Source organism: Dryobates pubescens, chromosome 2, assembly GCF_014839835.1.
Source record: "Dryobates pubescens isolate bDryPub1 chromosome 2, bDryPub1.pri, whole genome shotgun sequence".
In the NCBI taxonomy this organism is placed as follows: domain Eukaryota; kingdom Metazoa; phylum Chordata; class Aves; order Piciformes; family Picidae; genus Dryobates; species Dryobates pubescens.
In genome coordinates, this window is record NC_071613.1 from 37989057 (window position 1) to 38007430 (window position 18374).

An 18374-nucleotide genomic window follows, 5' to 3' on the forward strand; every position below is an offset into this window, starting at 1 on the left:
AGAGTCTGTCTGTTATCAAACAAACTGGGAAAAAAAATAATTGTTGACAAGTCAAGTGCTCTCCCTATGGAAATGCCAGTTATTCATTCCTACCAAGGGTGGCCATATTTGAGTATTTCCAGGAGTGTTTTAAAAATGCTGTCACTTGTGTAATTTTGTACTCTGATGTTTGGCTGTTGTGAAGTTCTTCCACAGCGAAAGAGTGCTGCGAACCAGGACTTGGGAAGAGGCAGAAAGGTTCTGCGAAGCACTTGGAGGCCATCTGCCCAGTTTTAGTCACTCAGAAGAAATCAAGGCACTTCATTCTATCCTGAGAAAAATAATCAGGTAACAGACTAGCCATGCACTTGAAGTTTTATTTTGGTTGCATTCTTCAGTAGATCGCAAATGCTGCTGCTGACCCCAAATGGCAAGTATGAGACAGCATGCGGTGCCTGTTTCCCACAGTAAAAACAGCTAGATGTGGCATTTGAACTGCTGGTCGTGTCACTGCCTTCCTGGAAAATGTCAAGGGAGTACAGCTTGGGCAAATGTTTTGCATTGCTAGAGGGAACACAGGAAGAGAGAGATTTGCTTGAGCATCTTTCCAGTATTTGAATTTAGGTTTGTGTTGTTACAAAGTTTTATTCTTTATGTTGGTAGTTGTTGCTGTGCAAAACTTCATAGATTCATAGAATGGTTTAGATTGGAATGGACCTTAAAGATCATCTAGTTCCAACCTCCCTGCCATGGGCAGGGACACCTTCCACTACACCAGGTCACACAAGGCCTCATTCAACCTGGCCCTGAATATCTCCAGGGAGGGGGCATTCGTAACTTCCTTGGGCAACCTGGTCCAGTGTCTCACCACACTCACTATGAAGAATTTCTTCCTAATATCCAGTCTAAATTTGTCTTCCTTCTCAGCTTTCTTGTAGGCCCCCTTCAGGTAATGGAAGGCTGCTTTATGGTCTCCCTGGAGCCTCCAGGCTGAACAGCCCCAACTTTCAGCCTGTCCCTACAGGGGAGGTACTCCAGCCCTCTGATCATCTTTGTGGCCCTCCTAAGGACCTCCTGCAGCAGTTCCGTGTCCCTCTTATGCTGGGGGCACCAGAACTGGATGTAGTACTCCAGGTGGGGTCTCACAAGAGCAGAGTGGGAAAATCACCTCCCTCATCCTGCTGGTCACACTTCTTCTGATACAGCCCAGAACATGGTTGGCCTTCAGGGCTGTAAGCCCTTTACCTTATATTAATTTGTATTTACTGATACATTCTTCAGAGATGAGTTATTATTTCAGTTTTTCAGATAGGTCTCATCTTTATTCATGAAATGCTTCCTGACTGAACGGGGCGCTGTCTTTTAAAAACATGAATACTGTGGTGTCCAGCAGTCTGGTTGGCACAGCTCCCGTTTGGCATAACTGCAATAACACTAGATGGGCATTAGATGGGTGTGTTGAGTTTTTTGGTATCAACAAATTAAATGCTACATAATTTATGAGTCTAAGGCTCTATTTTTAATCAAAGGAACTGTCACTGCAAAGCTTTATTAGGCATTGGTGTGGTGTCAGATTCTTGTGTAATATGTTGGGGTTTTTTGATTGGCACCCTGTTTTTTCAGTACTTTTGCCAGCTTAAGCTCAAATGCTGACAATTGCATGATCTAGATCTTTTTCCTCACTGAGCTAAATCAGGAGTTTTTCAGAAGCTGCCAATGTGCAACACTGTGATTGAATTTTCAAATCTGATGAATGAAGAGGTGCCTTCTTGAAAACCCAGTGAACTACTTTAGATGTGCACAAGTAATGAAAATTACTCAATGTTTATGTTAATGAGAGACAAACCCAAACTTGTGTACTCTATATATAGTTGGCGTAGCTTGTATAAAAGCCACTTGTGATTCCTTTGCTGAAGTGACTAAAGACCCTGAAATAAAAACTAGTGCACAAATTATTTTTAGCTGTAGATCATCTTACACTCTTTTGCAGTTAGAAATTTTGGTTTAGTATACTTAATGTACAATGAAATATGAATAGGAGAGTAACTGATTTTATTTTTCCTACAAGTACTTGGTACTAATTTTCAGTTTGCAGGCCTCTGACTTATGAACAAACGGCCATTAACTATAGTTAGTTAGGAGTTTAAAGGTAGAGATTTTCTCTGTCTTTCCAGAAAGTCAACTGACACATGATGCTACTGCAGTTCGTTTATTTCAGAAGACTTAAACTTAGCCTGGTGGGAAAGTCCTGGTACTTCAGTATTACTCTACCAGAACTTAAATAAGGGGCAGTATAAGCCCAGTATGTAAGTAAGGGTTAATATATTGAACCCATTATAAACTGACTTTGCAGTCAGTGTTGCTGTGACTGTATATGTCAAATATAACCCATTCCACAATATTTTCATCAGGGTTAGGCCCTTCTAAAGCACTGCAGAACTTCTTGAACAGATATATGACATTTAGTATTGCCTCAAGTCTTTTAAGTACTGTTTGTTTATTTAGATAACGAAGTGTTTAAGTTACACTTTTAAATTACTTTGGAGGAGTATATAGAGTATTTTGGAGATCAAAAGTCAAGGGTAGCTTGTCTGAAAATAAACTTGTTTGAGAAAGGAAAGAAGAAACTGAGGGAATTATTTCACCAAGAACAAATAATCTAGATGACTGGGAGTAATCATCCTTAGATAATGTTAGATGTGATTAGCTGCTGAAGTATGCTGGCATGTGGTTTGTCTGTGTTGCCTGCACTTAGTGCAAACACTGACCTAAACTGTTCATTCAGGGCACTTATTTCAGCTTGGGGAAGGAGCCACACCTTGTCTTCTTTGGTTTCAGGTTTTTTTTCCCTTTGCACAGTTGTCTGGTGACTCATTGAGAACTGTTTGTTTTTAAATGTTAGCAAAAGTTAGCTTGGTTCACCAGGAAAAGGGCAGCTTGCCTAGTCCATTCTGTTCTTTACTCAGATTCCACCTTAGAGGCAAATGAGAGCTAGAATTGCTCCAGCCAAGTTGGGTGATTGCCATTGGAAAGGAAAATAAAATTTGCCTGCCAACCTCCCCCTGCCTATAGGAAACAGGAGATAACCTCTTTTCACTTCTAAGAACATGATATAGGCAGAATAGATCCAGTACTGTTACTTCCATTCTCTTGGGGTTGTTTTTGTGAGCTTTCTGCAGCTTATAGCTGGCAGCAGTTCTGGACATGAGGAGACTAACAGCTTGGCTTGGTTAGAAATAACATTTCAATGAGGACACCTTACTGGAAAAAAATCAGTTGCCTTTTATATGCACAACTCTGTTGCTGTAATTATTCTAAATCTAGAAAGCCTCACTAACACATGAGTTTGAAAGAAAACAATGATCTTATTCTGAACACACTGGTCAAAACAGCTATAAAGCTGAGGTGCAAGTTGTAGTAATTCCATTAATACAGCTGGTTTTTTTCTTTCACTAAAGAGTAGGTGATTAACTGAATGGGGATTCAGCTAACGGCAGCAGCCTGTTCCAGAGGGAAGAGCCAGAGGTCAAATGGACTTCATATATGCTTTTAGGCCAACACTACTAGGGATTAAATGATGCCTTAAATTACGCTATTAAGGAGTTGCCCCACATGTACGTGTTACTTCTTGTCCAGAACTAGATTGAACTCCAAGCCACAGCAGCTTCATTTAGGCTCTTTATCATGTGTTGGAGCTGACATAAGGGACAGGAAAAAAAAGTCCTGGTTTTGATTTCAGCAGTAAGAACAAGGCAATAGAAAAGTTACTGGTTTATATTCCCTTAACATTGATCTAAACTGTAGTTCTCTACTCCTGCACAACACTGACTTTTTAAATGGAAGCTTTACTTCTTTGTGAAGGAAAAGCCATTGGTATTCTGTAGGGATTACTGGAGATGTAGTCTTTAATTGTTAATCAACATGGAGTCCATTGTAAACCACAAACTGGATCTATTTTTTAGGTTAAAACTCAGGATAATCTAGATTTTTATACCAGTCCATAGGATGAATTTTAAATATTTTTAAGTGAGGAGATAAATACTTAAAAGTACAAAAAAATTCCTTCCTGCAAGCTTAGTTGCAGTAGAGGAGTCAATTCTTATTTATCTTAAACACTTGGTTAGATTATTTTCTATGATGAGATGATAGTATAATTTCAGAGGGCTCTCAAAGGGCCCTATGTAAGATTAAAGGGCTATCAAGAACAGTGTAGCAGTTACTGGATTGCTCATCATCATGTCTTTATAGTTTCAAAAGAAACAAAAATGTATATTGATGTCTAAGTGCCCAGTCAGCTGGAAAATGTTTTATTTGCAGGATACTAATTGTAAATTGGGGGATAAGCAGGACAAATTCTTGACCTGGCTCACTTAATATTTTTTACATAAAAGACAAATACAAGTTCTAATACTTTTAAATGTTGCTTCAGTTCCTCGGGTAATTACTGCAGAGCCTTTTGAAATTAGTATCTTTTTAGTAGATACTCCTCTGTGGTGATCAGTTGCTTAAGCTACACTAAGTCTGTAGGTGACAACTTGGAGGGGGTGGGGGTTGGGTTTGGGCAATGTCTGGTTCATAATTTGAAAGAACAATCACAGAAAAATAAAACCCTAAAGGCAAATTGCCAAAAGCCATTTAGATGCTTGACATCTGTGAATGTTGGCTCACAGTTTTCCTTCCTCTGGAGTGATACAGGGCATTTAGCCTCTTTAAAGGCTCCTTAGTGATATTAAGACTAAAGACTCATCAGTCTGATCAGATCACAATACCAGGATCACACTATCACGTGAATGACAGAAAATTAATACTGGAGTTGGCAAAAAAAAAACAGAATGGGAATTGTTGGTGCCTGATGCTTTTCTTCTAATGGGAACCTTACCAAATAAAATGCTGTTGTCTGTGGACTTCATGTACTTAGCCTGTGTCCTCTGGGATGAGCTGCTTGTTGGTGCTGCACTGTCAGCTATTTTAGGCTCAATTTAGCAGCATTACAGTGATCCGGGTGGAAAAGTAGTGGCATAGTCTTACTAAAGAATTTCTTAACTTTGGCCTCTGATTTCATAATACTGCTTTTACAGGTAAGGTCTGAGTCCATCTCTCCATGTCATAAAATTATTTCCATGTTCTGTCTTAAAATGACTTTGTCATCACTCTTTTATTGGGAGCCTTTTCTAAACTCTGACCTCTGCTGGTCAGACATCACTTTCAATTTTGAACCTAAATTTGTTTTTGAGTTGCCATTCTTTCAGACTTTTTGTTCAAGTAACTTCTCTTATTGCAGTGTAGTCTCCTGAGATATTGTAAAGAATAATTATGTCCTTTCCCTGTCTTTTTTTGTCACGGCTAGACAAGAAATTAATAGCCTAAACTCCCATTTCCGTATATATTCTGTATTCATTCTCTGTATTTGATACAATATGAGTTTATGGATTAGTTTTACAAGAGCCCTCTACTATGGCATCAGTACTTTAGTATTTCTCTCAGACAACCCCAAGTAGATGCTGCGATAGATGCTGCGGTTTGATTTGCACATATGTAATTTTTTTAACAGTATCATGAGACAGATAAGCAGTAGTAAAGATCGCAGTAAGGGCAGATTTATGTATTTACATTGTAAACCCATTTTAGGGGGCAACTTTGTATCTTGGAACATAGCTGAAATCTTGAATTTAAGTGTCCTTTGCTTATGAAAACCAAACAAGTGAAATCTAGGAAAAAAGAAAGTTTTGACTTGAATTATGTAAAACTGAGTCAAATTTCTATTGCCGTTCTTGAATGCAAGCATTGGAGTCAGTGCTGTTATGTGCTCGTTTATACTTATGATGAAGGGGCATGATTGAAATACACAGCCATGCTCAGTTCATTTGTATCACTGAAAAATTAAGTATGGAGCTAGTTCGTCTGCATTAGTAGACATTTTCCTGTGGTTTGAGCTGATGTTGTGGAGGGAGATGACCTGAGATGGGCAAGAGAAAGAGGAGCAAGCCAAATAAGCACTGTGTGTATGATTCTGGAGTAAAAGTGTACAAAAAAGACCTTTATATCAAGTGGCAACTGATAACGTGGTGATGCTGCAAACAAAAGAATTTTTTGATTTGGTTAATTTTCTCTGTGGGCAAGGAAAAACAACCTACAGATCTTAAGAGAAAAGTGCAGAAATTAACCTAGCCAGTATGCCTATTTTCTCTTTGAGCTGCTACAACTTGCAGAAGTAAACCTTTGGTTTGTTGCTTCATCCTAAGTAATGCCATAACATAGATCAGTCTTTCTATAAAGTGATCTGAACTATATATCTAGATGAAGATTTTATCTTGTTTATTTACAGCAATGACAGATGGGTATGGATTGGAATGAATAAGAGGAGTCCAGATTCTTTGGGAACCTGGCAATGGAGTGATGATAAACCTGTAAGTTAACTTCTAACCAGGAAGCATCCAGTCCTGATTTGTTTCAGCTTGGATTAAATGTAAATTGATGAATATTTTAATTAAAATATAGCAGATCCTTCAACAGATGAATAAATCAGAGGAAGATGATGCACTTAAGAACTGCCATCCAGCCAGGTTTCCAATTAAAAACATTTCTTTAATAAGGTTAACCTGATTTTGTCCCTGTTGCATTGAATTAGTTTAACAGAATTATACTAGTAAACATCTAGGAGCTAGTGGAGAGAACGAAATGTCTTCATGCCACCACAGAGTGTAGGGTTTATCAGTTCATTTCCTTGACATGTGAGACTTCTCCAAAAATATCTTATTCAGTGTAATTGGTTTATTTGCCTGAAATGTCATACCAGTTACCTAGACTTACAACTGATCCAGTAACTGGCATTTAATACATATTTTAATAGTGATAACCATAATGGGGCCTCAGGTTTGACTGTTTCATTCTGGGGATTACCATAGCAAAAATAGTTACAAAGTAATCGTTCTTTCATCCTGTCTGTCCTGTAGGTAACTAGTGTTGTTATGCCACTTGATTATATGGAAGATGAATATGATACAAGAGACTGTGCTGCACTAAAGGTTTGTTTTCAAGGTTTTTTAACAAAAACATGCATATTTTACATGGAAGTACTTGGAAAAACACACTTTTCCCAGATGTGTATTGAATTAAGGTTGACTTCTGAGATGTTTTCTTTGCATAGTGAAAAAGTTGCTGGTGTTCCCTTTATCAGTCTACACTTATTATCAGTTCTCACTTATCCAAGCAGGTTTTTTTATGAACAGAATGCTGTGCTAATGATAAACGTCCATAAGACTTCTTTTGAACTATAAAGTATTTTACTAACAATGCTGTTGTCTACTGCATAATGCTACACTATGTATCTCTTGCATATTACACATAACACCTAAGGATGTAGCATAGTCTGAAACAAAAAAGCAAACAGAGCCCTACCAGAAATTTAACATCTAGATTATATTTTCTGGACTGCAATTGAAGAAAATATTTGAAACCTATAACAGGGGGATGCTGTAACCAAAATGGGAATGTGTGTTTGTGCTTATTGTGTGTTTTTCTTTGTTTACCTGTGAAATAGACTTATGTGTGCTTTGTTGGTTTCCAATTCAAAATGTTATGCCTCTGCATAATTCCTAACTGTTCTTTATTGCTTAATTTAGTCTTGCTGCCATGAGTTTTCAAATTACTTTAAACTTCTTTGAAGCATCACCTGACTTTTTATAAGATCATTCCAATACCATCCCTTCTTGTAACCTAATTAGAACTACCTCTGCTTTTAGGATTTACTGAAGAAAAGGATAGTTACATTCCTTTGCTTCAGTTCATGGCTATTTCCTCTCATGATCTTCTCCCGTATTCATGACCCCAGGCTGAGCAGCTGTCAGCATTATGCTACTAAAAATCTCAGACAAGGAGAGCAGTTGGAAGGGGTCACTGAATATAATAATCTCCATCCTCTACTTGCTAGGTATAGACATGTTCTTTCACTAAGTAATTAAAAGTTCTCCTTATTTGGGAGATCAGGAAGAGTGGAGTCAGATTTTAAGATTGGTTGTAAGAAATAATCTTAGAAATAAGAAAGATTATTTCTCTATTTCTTCAGATGGTTCTATTGAGCAGAAATGAGAATCCTTTAAGGGCAAGAAGTTGCAACAGGTAATTCCGTAATAAGCATTGATGAGATCCTGTACACTACAAAAAAACCAAACCAATGCAACCAACCAAACAAAAAACAAACTAAAAAAAACCCAACAAACAAACAAAAAACAAAGAAAGAAGCAACAATGAAAGAAGAGACTTCTCTGTGTGGACCGACCTTGAGCCCTTTACCTAATTGCTTCACAAACTTGCCTAGCATGGAGAGTTACAGTTGAAGAGTTACAGTTGTGTTTACTCATTTTTATATGAGATAAATTGCGGGACTAATGCCACAGTGAAATATCCTGACTTTGACACAGTACCTTTTAATACAGTTTCATTTCACATTTCAGAGGCCTCTGCCATACCAACTCAGTTCTCTGCTCCTGCTTTTTTACAGACCTCTCAGTTTTCACGGAGATCATTTTGGAGGTTTTATTTCCATGAAGGCAGAGACCTGGAATTTTACTTCAAGCCTTTTGACTGTGAAGCTAAACTTGAATGGGTCTGCCAAATAACAAAAGGTAAACTGCAGTCACATCCATGGCATTTACCCTCACATGAAAAAGATTATGATTTATTACCACTCAGTTGCTGTTATTACCCAGTATCAGAAGCTTTGCAAACAATATTTTACCATTTCCTCTCTGAACTGTTAAGAGGACAGTGCATGAGAAGTCTTACACGTGTCACATACAAACAGACGTGAGCTTGGAATATTCAAAGATACATTGGAAAATAACTGTGAGGAAGAGGCAATATCAGTGCTCCCATGTTCTTTCTTGACCCATGAAGTAAGAAGTGGCTTCTCATTAGGGAAGTTGATAGAAGTTGCCGAGTTGCAGCATTTGTGGATTTTTCTTAATTCACCAACACAAGACATTTCTGATTCTATGATTTTTCTTAGTGATGTTTATAATTATATGAACACAGATATCTTAGGTGCACAGTTTGTTTCGATTTTAGGTGAATTAGCCTTCTTCTGGTAAAATGCTGTATTATCCCATCACTGTATTGAGACAGAGGAGTGAGAATACAAAAGAATGGCATGGCCTATCTGCACAGAGACAGGTTTTAAAATGTGGTATGAAAAGTGTTGCAACCCAGTTTGGTTGTTTGTTAAAAGGCATTTCAGGAGATGAAATTTCATTGTTGTGGGAAGATACAGGTAACTATATTACTCTGCCACTTGTATTTTGCTTGTGAGGAAAAAACTCAGATGTTTAAAACTGAGGTGTACAAAGGTTCAGTTATTTTTTCATCAGCTTATTTGAAACTGTTAAACATGTATAATTTCCTTCTCCTTTTATTTTTTCCATCATTCATCCTAAGATACATGAGTACAATTTATCACTTTCATTATTGGTTATCACAGTCTTGTCAGAAGATGAACTCAAAATGACTCTTCCTGTTCTATTTTTTTTTTTTTCCCCCCTTTCTCTGGACAGGTAGCACTCCAAAGACACCTGAGTGGTATATACCAGGTAAGGAGCTTTCTGTGTATTCTTCCTGTATGTGAATATAGTTGTTGACGCTCTCTGCCTCTTACTAGTTTTATTACTACTGTATTACTTGTGTGATACCAACAGAGGTAGAATTCTGATAGAATTCAATAGAAAACTGATAGATTATGAGAGAGCTCAGAATGTAAGGAGTGTTGGTTCTTCCCAGCATCAATCTGAAATTTCTTACTACATTCAGAAAAAGAAAGGATGAGTCTTTCAGAATTGATACCTTATGTCTGTGATACTTCTTTTGTGTAGATGAAATTGGAATTCATGGAGCCCCACTTGTTGTTGATGGAGCTGAGCTGTGGTTTGTACCAGATAAAAACTTGAGCTATCAGGAAGCTATTTTCTACTGCCAAAATAATGATAGTGATCTAGCCTCCGTGGAATCTTACCCAAAACTCAGGACAATACTGTCTCAAATAGAAAAGGTAAGGGAATGTAGTCTGTCTAACAGGTACTTTTCAGTATAGGGGAAATTTTATCAGTTTTCCAATATAAGAGATTGCTAATACTTCATTTTTCTTGTTTCCTGTTGTCCTCAATAGTTTATAATTGTGCTTGAAAAGAAGCATTGAAGCAGAATTATTTTAATGCTAGTCCTATAGTGGAATTTTTATATTTAAAAGTAGCCTTAATAACATGGAAAAAAAATTAAAAACACCTTACATGAAAACACTTCCAAAGGGAGAGAAAATGTCATAACAGGACCACCATGTAGGCATCCCATTGTCTGCAAGTTCTTCACTAAGAATTGTGCCAGTTCTTAATTTTATGCATGGAACAGCATAAAATTTTTCATCTGATGAGAGAATTTAATTAGAAATGCATGATGGCCTGATAGCCATTACTGAAAGGGCCTCGTGGTGTTCATAGTATGAAAGTATATTCATTTGAGGAATCTTACAAAAATCAAGTTTCAGCACCTCTGTTACTACCTTTCTTAGTGCTACTGCTTCTGACACAATACTTTGTGAAATTAGCAGCTTGAAAGCTCTACTCGTGGAATTTCTCCTGACAAGAAGTTGCCTGTAAGGAGAAATTACAAGGCAGGAGAAACAGAGGATTTGATCTGCTACACTTGTAACCTTTTCATGAAATATTTGTTGATAAGATACCTGCTGAAAGAACAGAGTTATTCTAAGGAAGGAAGGTTCTGTGAAACCACATCAGCTTTAGGCAGCTTGCAGCTATGTCCTGGTTGTATAGCAGTGTTCCTGCGATGAGTTTTATGGGAATGATGTATTTAGAGCACACGTACGACAGTGCTGCAAGTTATACTCTAGCTTTGTCCTGCACAGTGGGGAAAAAAGAGCTTTATTTTTCTAGTAGATACAGGTGTTTGTGTACTTGGCATATCAGTCTCAAACTGTATTCTTTCCTATGGCTGAAGAACAGTAATTCCTGCACATTTTAGAAACATTCTAAATGAAAATTATTTTTTGTCATTGATTTATTTGTGGAGCTCTTTCTCTTTGGATTGTAAAATACTGAGGTATTTGTTCTTTATTCCTGCAGTTATCAAACAGTGAACAGAAGTGGTGGCTGAAGTTTATTGATTATGGCTACAGTTATCACTCACCGTATGTAGAATAATTATTGGATAACTTATTGTAAACTTTTTTTTAATGTGCTTTTTAGGAATATAGTTAACTAGAATGATTTCCAAAGGGATATATTTAATCGGATTTGTAAAAGGTTACTTCCTCTGTATCATCTGTGAGAAGTAAGACAAATAATTTGAACTAAGCTAGAAAAAAGTAAAGCATTATTTAGTGACTACTATTCTCCACTTCCATTCATAGGTACCTGCACCTATTCCTACTGTGCTACACTTAGACCACAGAGTACCTAAACCAGAGAGAGCAGAGTAGTGTAGTGCTCAGACAAAACAATTGGTGGTTAAGACAGTGTGGGTGCACAATTAAAAAGTGGATATCTTTTAAAATATTGCTGAAATATTTTAATTACCTGCCAAATTCTGAGTTCAACTCCAACTACAAGCATTGTTGATGTCAAAACTTTTAATTCCTAATAACTAAATTCATAATCCATAACTAATTCATAATCCATCAGAGCTCCAGATTTCAAAGCTATTGGACTCTGACATCTTCGTCCTGGCACATGAATCCTTGAAATCTGTGGTTCTCGTAGATAATGTATTCCATTGATCTTTAAAATGCTGTTATTGTTTGGGGTTTTTTGTAAGGCTGCTTTCTCTCTTCTGATTGCAGAACTGAAAAAAAACAAAAGTTCTGAACAGATCCTGTTCTCATATATCCTCTGAACAGAGGATATATGAGAAATACCCAAGAACAAGGAGTAGGGAATTGTTCTAAAATGTTTACCTTCCAGTTTGGTAATGCCAAAATCTTGGAGGGCTTATATATAGTATAGCTCTCTAGTGCTGAGATGAATCGCAGCATACCTTATACCATGACATTCGTGGCTACAGCAAAGGATCATGGCCTCCTTACAATGACAGTTTTTCACTTTCCAAAACATTAAAGCAGTATACCACTGTGAAAATAAAATGAGATCTACTGCCCATTCTCATCAGTTATCCTGACTGTGCTGTGGTTTGCAGCATGATGATAAATAACCTCCTACCCTCATTCTCCACATCTCAAAAAAAACCCCAAAAATTTGGCTCTGGTATACAAATACTGAACCTACCACATATTTGTTCCTTGTCTAGTTTTCCCCCCTCTATCCTTTCTAGTGTTTTGGGGCATCTCCTAGAAACAGTTACAAGCCCAAGTGTTTGTTTGCACTGACTCTATTGCTATCAGAGTTTCTGCTTGAAGATTCGAATGGATTGGTGATTGACTCTGAAATGTTTATATCCAGTTTACAGTTATTTTCACGCTTCCATGATCGATTCCTGAGAGATTGCTGGTATGTTTCTAGAAAGAACTGGTATAGAGGTAAGGCTGGTTTTATTTGTTCATTATTTGTCATTATTTTTTATGAAGAAAAAAAGAGGTAATTACCGTTCTGCCCAAACTCTTATATTGAATGAAAATTGGTATTGAATTAGGAGTGAATAGCTTCTTGATAATAATATGATTGAATTTTTAATAATTTATTTCTTCCTTCTGGTAGAAGCCATGGTAGTACTTCTTGATGACCAGAGGCAAACTTGAATTTGGATGACAAATGTTTGTAATTTACTGTCACTGTGTTGCAACAGAAATTGACTAGGTGACGTCTGGTCTAGCTAGTTATCTTTTTTGGTTTTATGCTGCATACTGTGAGCTCAGGAAATTAAGTGGTAGAGTTGTGTTAGGCAGAGGAGCTCGATTGAATATTTGCAACCCTATGTGGATCTGGAGACACAAATTTCATTGAGTAGCGGAGGCATACTGGAAGTGATACACAAAGTAATGGAAATGCCACCTGGTGGTACTTGAAGCTTCTTATTTCCTATTTTGAATGTTTTATACTGGGGGTTTGGGTAACCCCTGGAGAACAAATAGTTCCTCTTGTCTGCTACCATTTCCACTTTAAAGCACATTTCCCCCATTATTCTGTTTTATGCTGTTGACCTGTTTTCATCCCTATTAGCCAGAAATTGCTCTTGACTAGAAAGCCAGTCCACTTAGTGTCGCGATTGTGTAAAGCAGTACAGGCCAGATATATGGATGTTGAAGGATTTCTTTTGTCTTCAATGACCTTTAGGTCACAGACCCTTTATGACAGTCCTCATATTCAAAATCTCCTTATTTCATGATTTTTCTTTTTTGAAGTTAACTCTGTCTATATGAAGTGTTAACTGCTGAAAGTAAGAAATCAGGCTCTGGATGTTTAGGGATATTATATTGCTGTCTGATATAAATCACTTGCATTTGTCTTTGCTTTGCTGTAACTTTTAAAGCTTTAGATTTCATGGTGCTTCACCACAATTGCACTGAAAAGGACTTCATATTGCTCTTTGTTATGTCATAAAGTAGGGATGGCAGTTGAAGATGATGGGCATTACCATAACTGTTTTTTTTAAACTTCTGTTTCTGCAGACTACCCAGTTAACTGTAACATGAAGCTGCCTTTCATCTGTGAAAAAAATAATGCCTCCTTACTAGAGAAGCATGATCCCAGTTACCGCCCGGTCAGAGGAGGTTGCCCTAAAGGTTGGCATCAGTTCCGGAATAAGGTACAGAGACAATGCAGATCAGTCATGCTTAACCTGTTTTTCATAGCCTAGTGAAGTGGAGGTGAGGAAGTAGCCCCTGTGCTCAGAAATGGACTGGGAGGTGGCTTTTGAAAGCTACGTCTAGCGATTAAAATCTCCCCCACTTCTGTCCCTTATTCAGGATTGATAGTTTCTTAATTTTAAAGAAGTAATTTTCATGTTCAGGTCCAAGAATATTTGCTGTATAATTTTATTTTGTGCTCCTCTTTGAATGAAGCAGAAGCATAGAATCATAGAATCTTAATGGCAGAAGCATCTTAATTCTCTCACTGAGTAATCATAGGCAGCAAGCTGGCAGATGCTGCTTCCTAAGTTCTTTAAGGACTTAATAACTAGGAGTAGCTTTTTGGAATGAACCAACAGATCAGAAGCCATAGAGCAGTGTTTTGAGGCAGACATCTAAAGTCATAGTGAGACTGTTATTTGGCACGTGTTATTTTGTACCTAAGAAAATGTGTGCATTGTGCCAAGGTTTGCAGATCTACTTCACGTCAGTGCAGCGCACAGCTTTTGAGTTCCCGTGCAGTTTCTCGCTAAAGTTAGTGCAATACAATGCCGGTTCCTGACCCTGCCCTATCTGATTTCAGAGTTCTTGTGTGAATTCTCATTCTTGGAAACAGTACCTGATTAAAAATAGCTGAATTGTATTCATCAGTGAATGAGGAGTTAGTCAATGGGAGCCTTTTATAGTTATGTTTTCTGCTGAATCTAATAAAAAATGCATGCAGCTAGTATCTGTTCCCTTGCTTTCTGAGAAAAAGAACTGTATGGTATTGCAGGAAATCAGAAATGAGGTTTAAAGGTTGGCTTAAGAACCTTTTTATATGGGTTATTTCTTAGGAAGCACTGGTGTGATGAAAATCAGTTTCATTATGTTTATTTTGCAGTGTTTTCTAAAGATGAAACCTGAATATTTAACATTTAATGCAGCTAATGAAAAATGTGTAACTTTTGGAGGCTCTCTTCCGTCTATCTCAAATCAAGCTGAGCAAGGTACGATGGTGAACCGGGAACACTTTCAATATGCAGCTTCTCTTCCAAATTCAGTATAGTTCTGCTTCAGAGCTTGAGCATAAAACCACTTAGTTATCTGCAGGAATATTGGAAGCATTCTACAAATCTAAGACAGTAAAAAATGTGTTACAGTTGCTTGCCTGACTGGAAACATAACATGGAGTGCAGTCATCAAACATTTGAGCCAGTTTGAGGAGCAGCTTCTCTGTATGATTGCAACCTGCTATAAAAAGTTGTAAAACCTTGCATTAAGGGCTGAGGGTAGAAGGATCACCACTGAATGAAGAATTCTCATGTTTTGCTTTGCAAGTTAAAACATAGCTGAGACTGTAGATTTTGTACTCAAAAAAACCCACCTTAGGAGCTGCCCCTGTGTGGAAAGGGGGACAACAAGCACAACGCCTGCTGGAGCACATAGGTCTGTTAACTGTACTGTGTCTAAATCAACCACCTGCAAGCTTTCAAGGACACTGGTAGGAGGATGGAAGGCAGGGAAACTGCAAAAGAGTGGTTCCATAATTGGGGCCTCCCTCTCATCTGTCAGATAAACTGGAGTCATTGAGGTAAATGCAAGTGAAGAAGAAATGTGTTCACAATGGCTGCAGGTGATGTTCAGCCATAAACTGCTGAACAAGGGAACTGTATTTGCATCAATATTCTTGTGGATAATTTCTATCTGAAGTAGCTCAGTTGAATTGTGCAATGTGCACGGAGCATATTTTCTTTATAAGAAATGGAATATGGGAAGTGGACTAGGAACGCCACTAGTGTTCCTGCAGGCAGCAGCTGAATGGCAAATACTTTTTTACTGTTGTTCTTGGGGTGGAAGAGTTGTAATCATACCGGAATACACATCTGAGACCTTAAGATTGCAAAAGCATAGCCATTCTGCAATGTTACGTAGCAGGCTCTTTTGTCTGTTTTGGTGCATATGGAAATGTTTTTTCTTGTTTGTCTTTTTTTCCCCCTTTGTAGTGGAGGCCTCTTACATGGAAAGAAGGCACAGTCCTCTTCAAGAGGCGTGACTCTTTCTGTAGGCTGCTTCTACTCCTCCCAGTGGCAATAGGTGGCTGGCTAGCTCTGACATGTATATCTTCAATGGCTTTGTCTAGCTCAGAAAATACGCTCTGGCTAGTCTGGCATATGGCCAATAGTTAAGACATATCAGCAGTAGCTAATTATATAGCTTTAATTTGTCTTCCTAATCTAGACAAGCTCAGTGAATGCCTGGTGCCTGGGGATACGCTCAGTAAAAGGGGTCGAGCTAAGGTTTTCCATGCTGAATTTTTTTCCAACTAAACCTAACTTCTTTTGTCCTGCCCTGCTTTCTCTGATGGTGGGGTGGGCAAACTCTTCCAAAATATAAGGAATGCTTCTAATTTATGGTATACATCAGTAGGAGAGGAAGATGGGATATAGGACCTCACCCATGAATTCAGAGAGGGCAGGAAGGAGCTCTTCTGTTATCTCTGCAGGGAGACAGTAGAAGATTTTGCAGGCCTGTGGAAAATCATCTACAAATGTTTGGATGTAAGTGCAAGAATAAAAAGCAGTGGGCAGAGAAACAGGTTAAATCCTCTATCTGCTCCTCAGATGAGAGTTTGGAGGGCCAATACCAACATTCTGCTCCTTTCAGATAAAATCAACATGAAAGGTACTATCTTACGGGAGGAAGGGATGATAAGCATTTGGCAGTCATAAAGGGCTGGGAAAGTTAACACAAATGGGAGTTGTGTTATTTATGTGAAGTTTTTCAGATGTTTACTGTTGTTGTCTGAATCACAATATGTACATTTACTGTTCTGCCCAACAGATTATATAACATCCTTGCTGCCTGGTATGCCAAAAGATATTTGGATTGGCTTGCAGTTTCTGTTCAGCACAAGGGAAAACAAATGGATCGATGAGAGCAGACTGTTGTATAGTAACTTTCACCCTCTACTGACAGGAAGATTAAGGAAAATTCCACTGGATGTAAGTTCTTACTTTTGACTTCTCTTGTCTGTTGAGTAATGAAATTTGGAATATTGACCCTATCAAAAGAAAAAAAGGGTGAAAAAAATAACAGATGAAATCCCCAATTTAGTGGTTTTAATTGACACACGAGGTGGCTGACAGTAAAGGAGTTCTGTTTACCTTTATTTTGATGGCAACTTCTAAACTGAGGTATGAAACAATGAAGAGTGAAGGAGAAAAGCTCAAACAGCTATTTAGTAACTCTTCTGGAATTTGTTTATGTAATATAAAGACTACATGAAAACAGTCATCAAAAAATGTCATCAGTAATTCTTGGTTCAGTTACACTTGGAACCCATCTGTAAACCATTATATGTTGGTATTTTGTGTGTTGCTCTACCCAAGGTGAAGCATAATAAATATAATCAGATCACACCCACAAACAAGATTTAAGTGTTAAATAATTTAATTTAATATTATCCCCTCTATTTAAGTTATGATTTCTTTTTGAGTCCAGCCACCTGGTAGTGTTTTTAAAATAGGTAAGCTGTATTGCACCACTCCTTTGAAGCTTCTTCAACAAGTTCAGTCAGCTCAGGTTCTCCTACCCTCATGTTATTTCACCTTCTCTAGACAAGTATGTTTATGTCTCTTTTGAGTCTGATAAGCATATTTCTGGTTTTTAGCTTTTTGATGAAGAATTTAACAATCAGTGTGGTGTAATCCTCAATGGCCCCAAATCACAGTATGTTGGAACATGGAATTTCACTGCTTGTGCTGACAAGCACTACTTGGGTATATGCCAGCGGGCTATAGGTAAGTCTGAAGAGTCAAAATAATTGCACACAGAGTTTACAGTTAAGATGCCAGGAGACCTTTTAAGGCATTTAATTATTGCACTTCAAGAGCAAGATTCTTGTAGAGACCAAGTAGATAAATTTTGGAAAAGCAGAGTGTGGAGGATCATCTGGGACCTATTTTCTCAGCCATTCAGAGTATTTCCGTTCATTTTTCAGAGCCCAGTTCAAAGGGATTCTGTTTTCCTGGGAGACTCTACATGGTTTCAGTGCTACAGCAGATGGGGCTGTAATGTTCTATGTGTAAAGAGGTCATGTACCTAAAGGGGTGGAACAAGTTCCTCTTTGGAAGTGTGGACCTCATTGTGGAAGTGAGAACCTCACAGTATTTCCATCCTCCTTAAACATATCTGTGGGTTTTAGCACTATCAGAAAAGAGTGTATGGTACATCATAAACATTGAAATCAGTCTCCCTAGAGCAAATCTTAAGGGCATACATGGAGGGTGATAATGTGGAGTGATGCAGCCTTCCCCAGCTTTGTACAGATCTGTCAGTGTGAGTGGGTTTTCTTAATCAGAACTAAAAATAATATTCTGATGCAGCCACGTGGGTTGGTTGATGCAAATTACTGGAAGCAGATCAAACGCATGGAGCTATTATATCTATTTAATTACTGCTATCAGCAAATGTTCAGCATACTCACTTTTGAGTATGTTCCTTTATGTAAACAATCCTTTTAAGTAATTAACATGCTGTCATCTAAAAACAAAGAAAACAAACCAAAACCAGGTGTGCAAAACACCCAAGAATATGCCCACCTTCATTC

The 18374-nt window shown here is 37.9% G+C and overlaps 1 protein-coding gene across 1 annotated transcript in view; it reads left to right on the plus strand.

Annotated features, from left to right (window-relative positions):
• Window positions 1–18374, plus strand: part of LY75 (lymphocyte antigen 75) — a 48360-nt gene that overhangs the window by 14642 nt on the left and 15344 nt on the right. Inside the window, exons 13-24 of the mRNA XM_054175242.1 lie at window positions 185–327; window positions 6305–6386; window positions 6933–7004; window positions 8480–8603; window positions 9528–9563; window positions 9843–10018; window positions 11106–11170; window positions 12438–12514; window positions 13604–13740; window positions 14667–14772; window positions 16607–16767; window positions 17436–17565. Coding sequence (XP_054031217.1) covers window positions 185–327; window positions 6305–6386; window positions 6933–7004; window positions 8480–8603; window positions 9528–9563; window positions 9843–10018; window positions 11106–11170; window positions 12438–12514; window positions 13604–13740; window positions 14667–14772; window positions 16607–16767; window positions 17436–17565 — 1309 coding nt within the window. The remainder of the gene's footprint in view (window positions 1–184; window positions 328–6304; window positions 6387–6932; window positions 7005–8479; window positions 8604–9527; window positions 9564–9842; window positions 10019–11105; window positions 11171–12437; window positions 12515–13603; window positions 13741–14666; window positions 14773–16606; window positions 16768–17435; window positions 17566–18374) is intronic.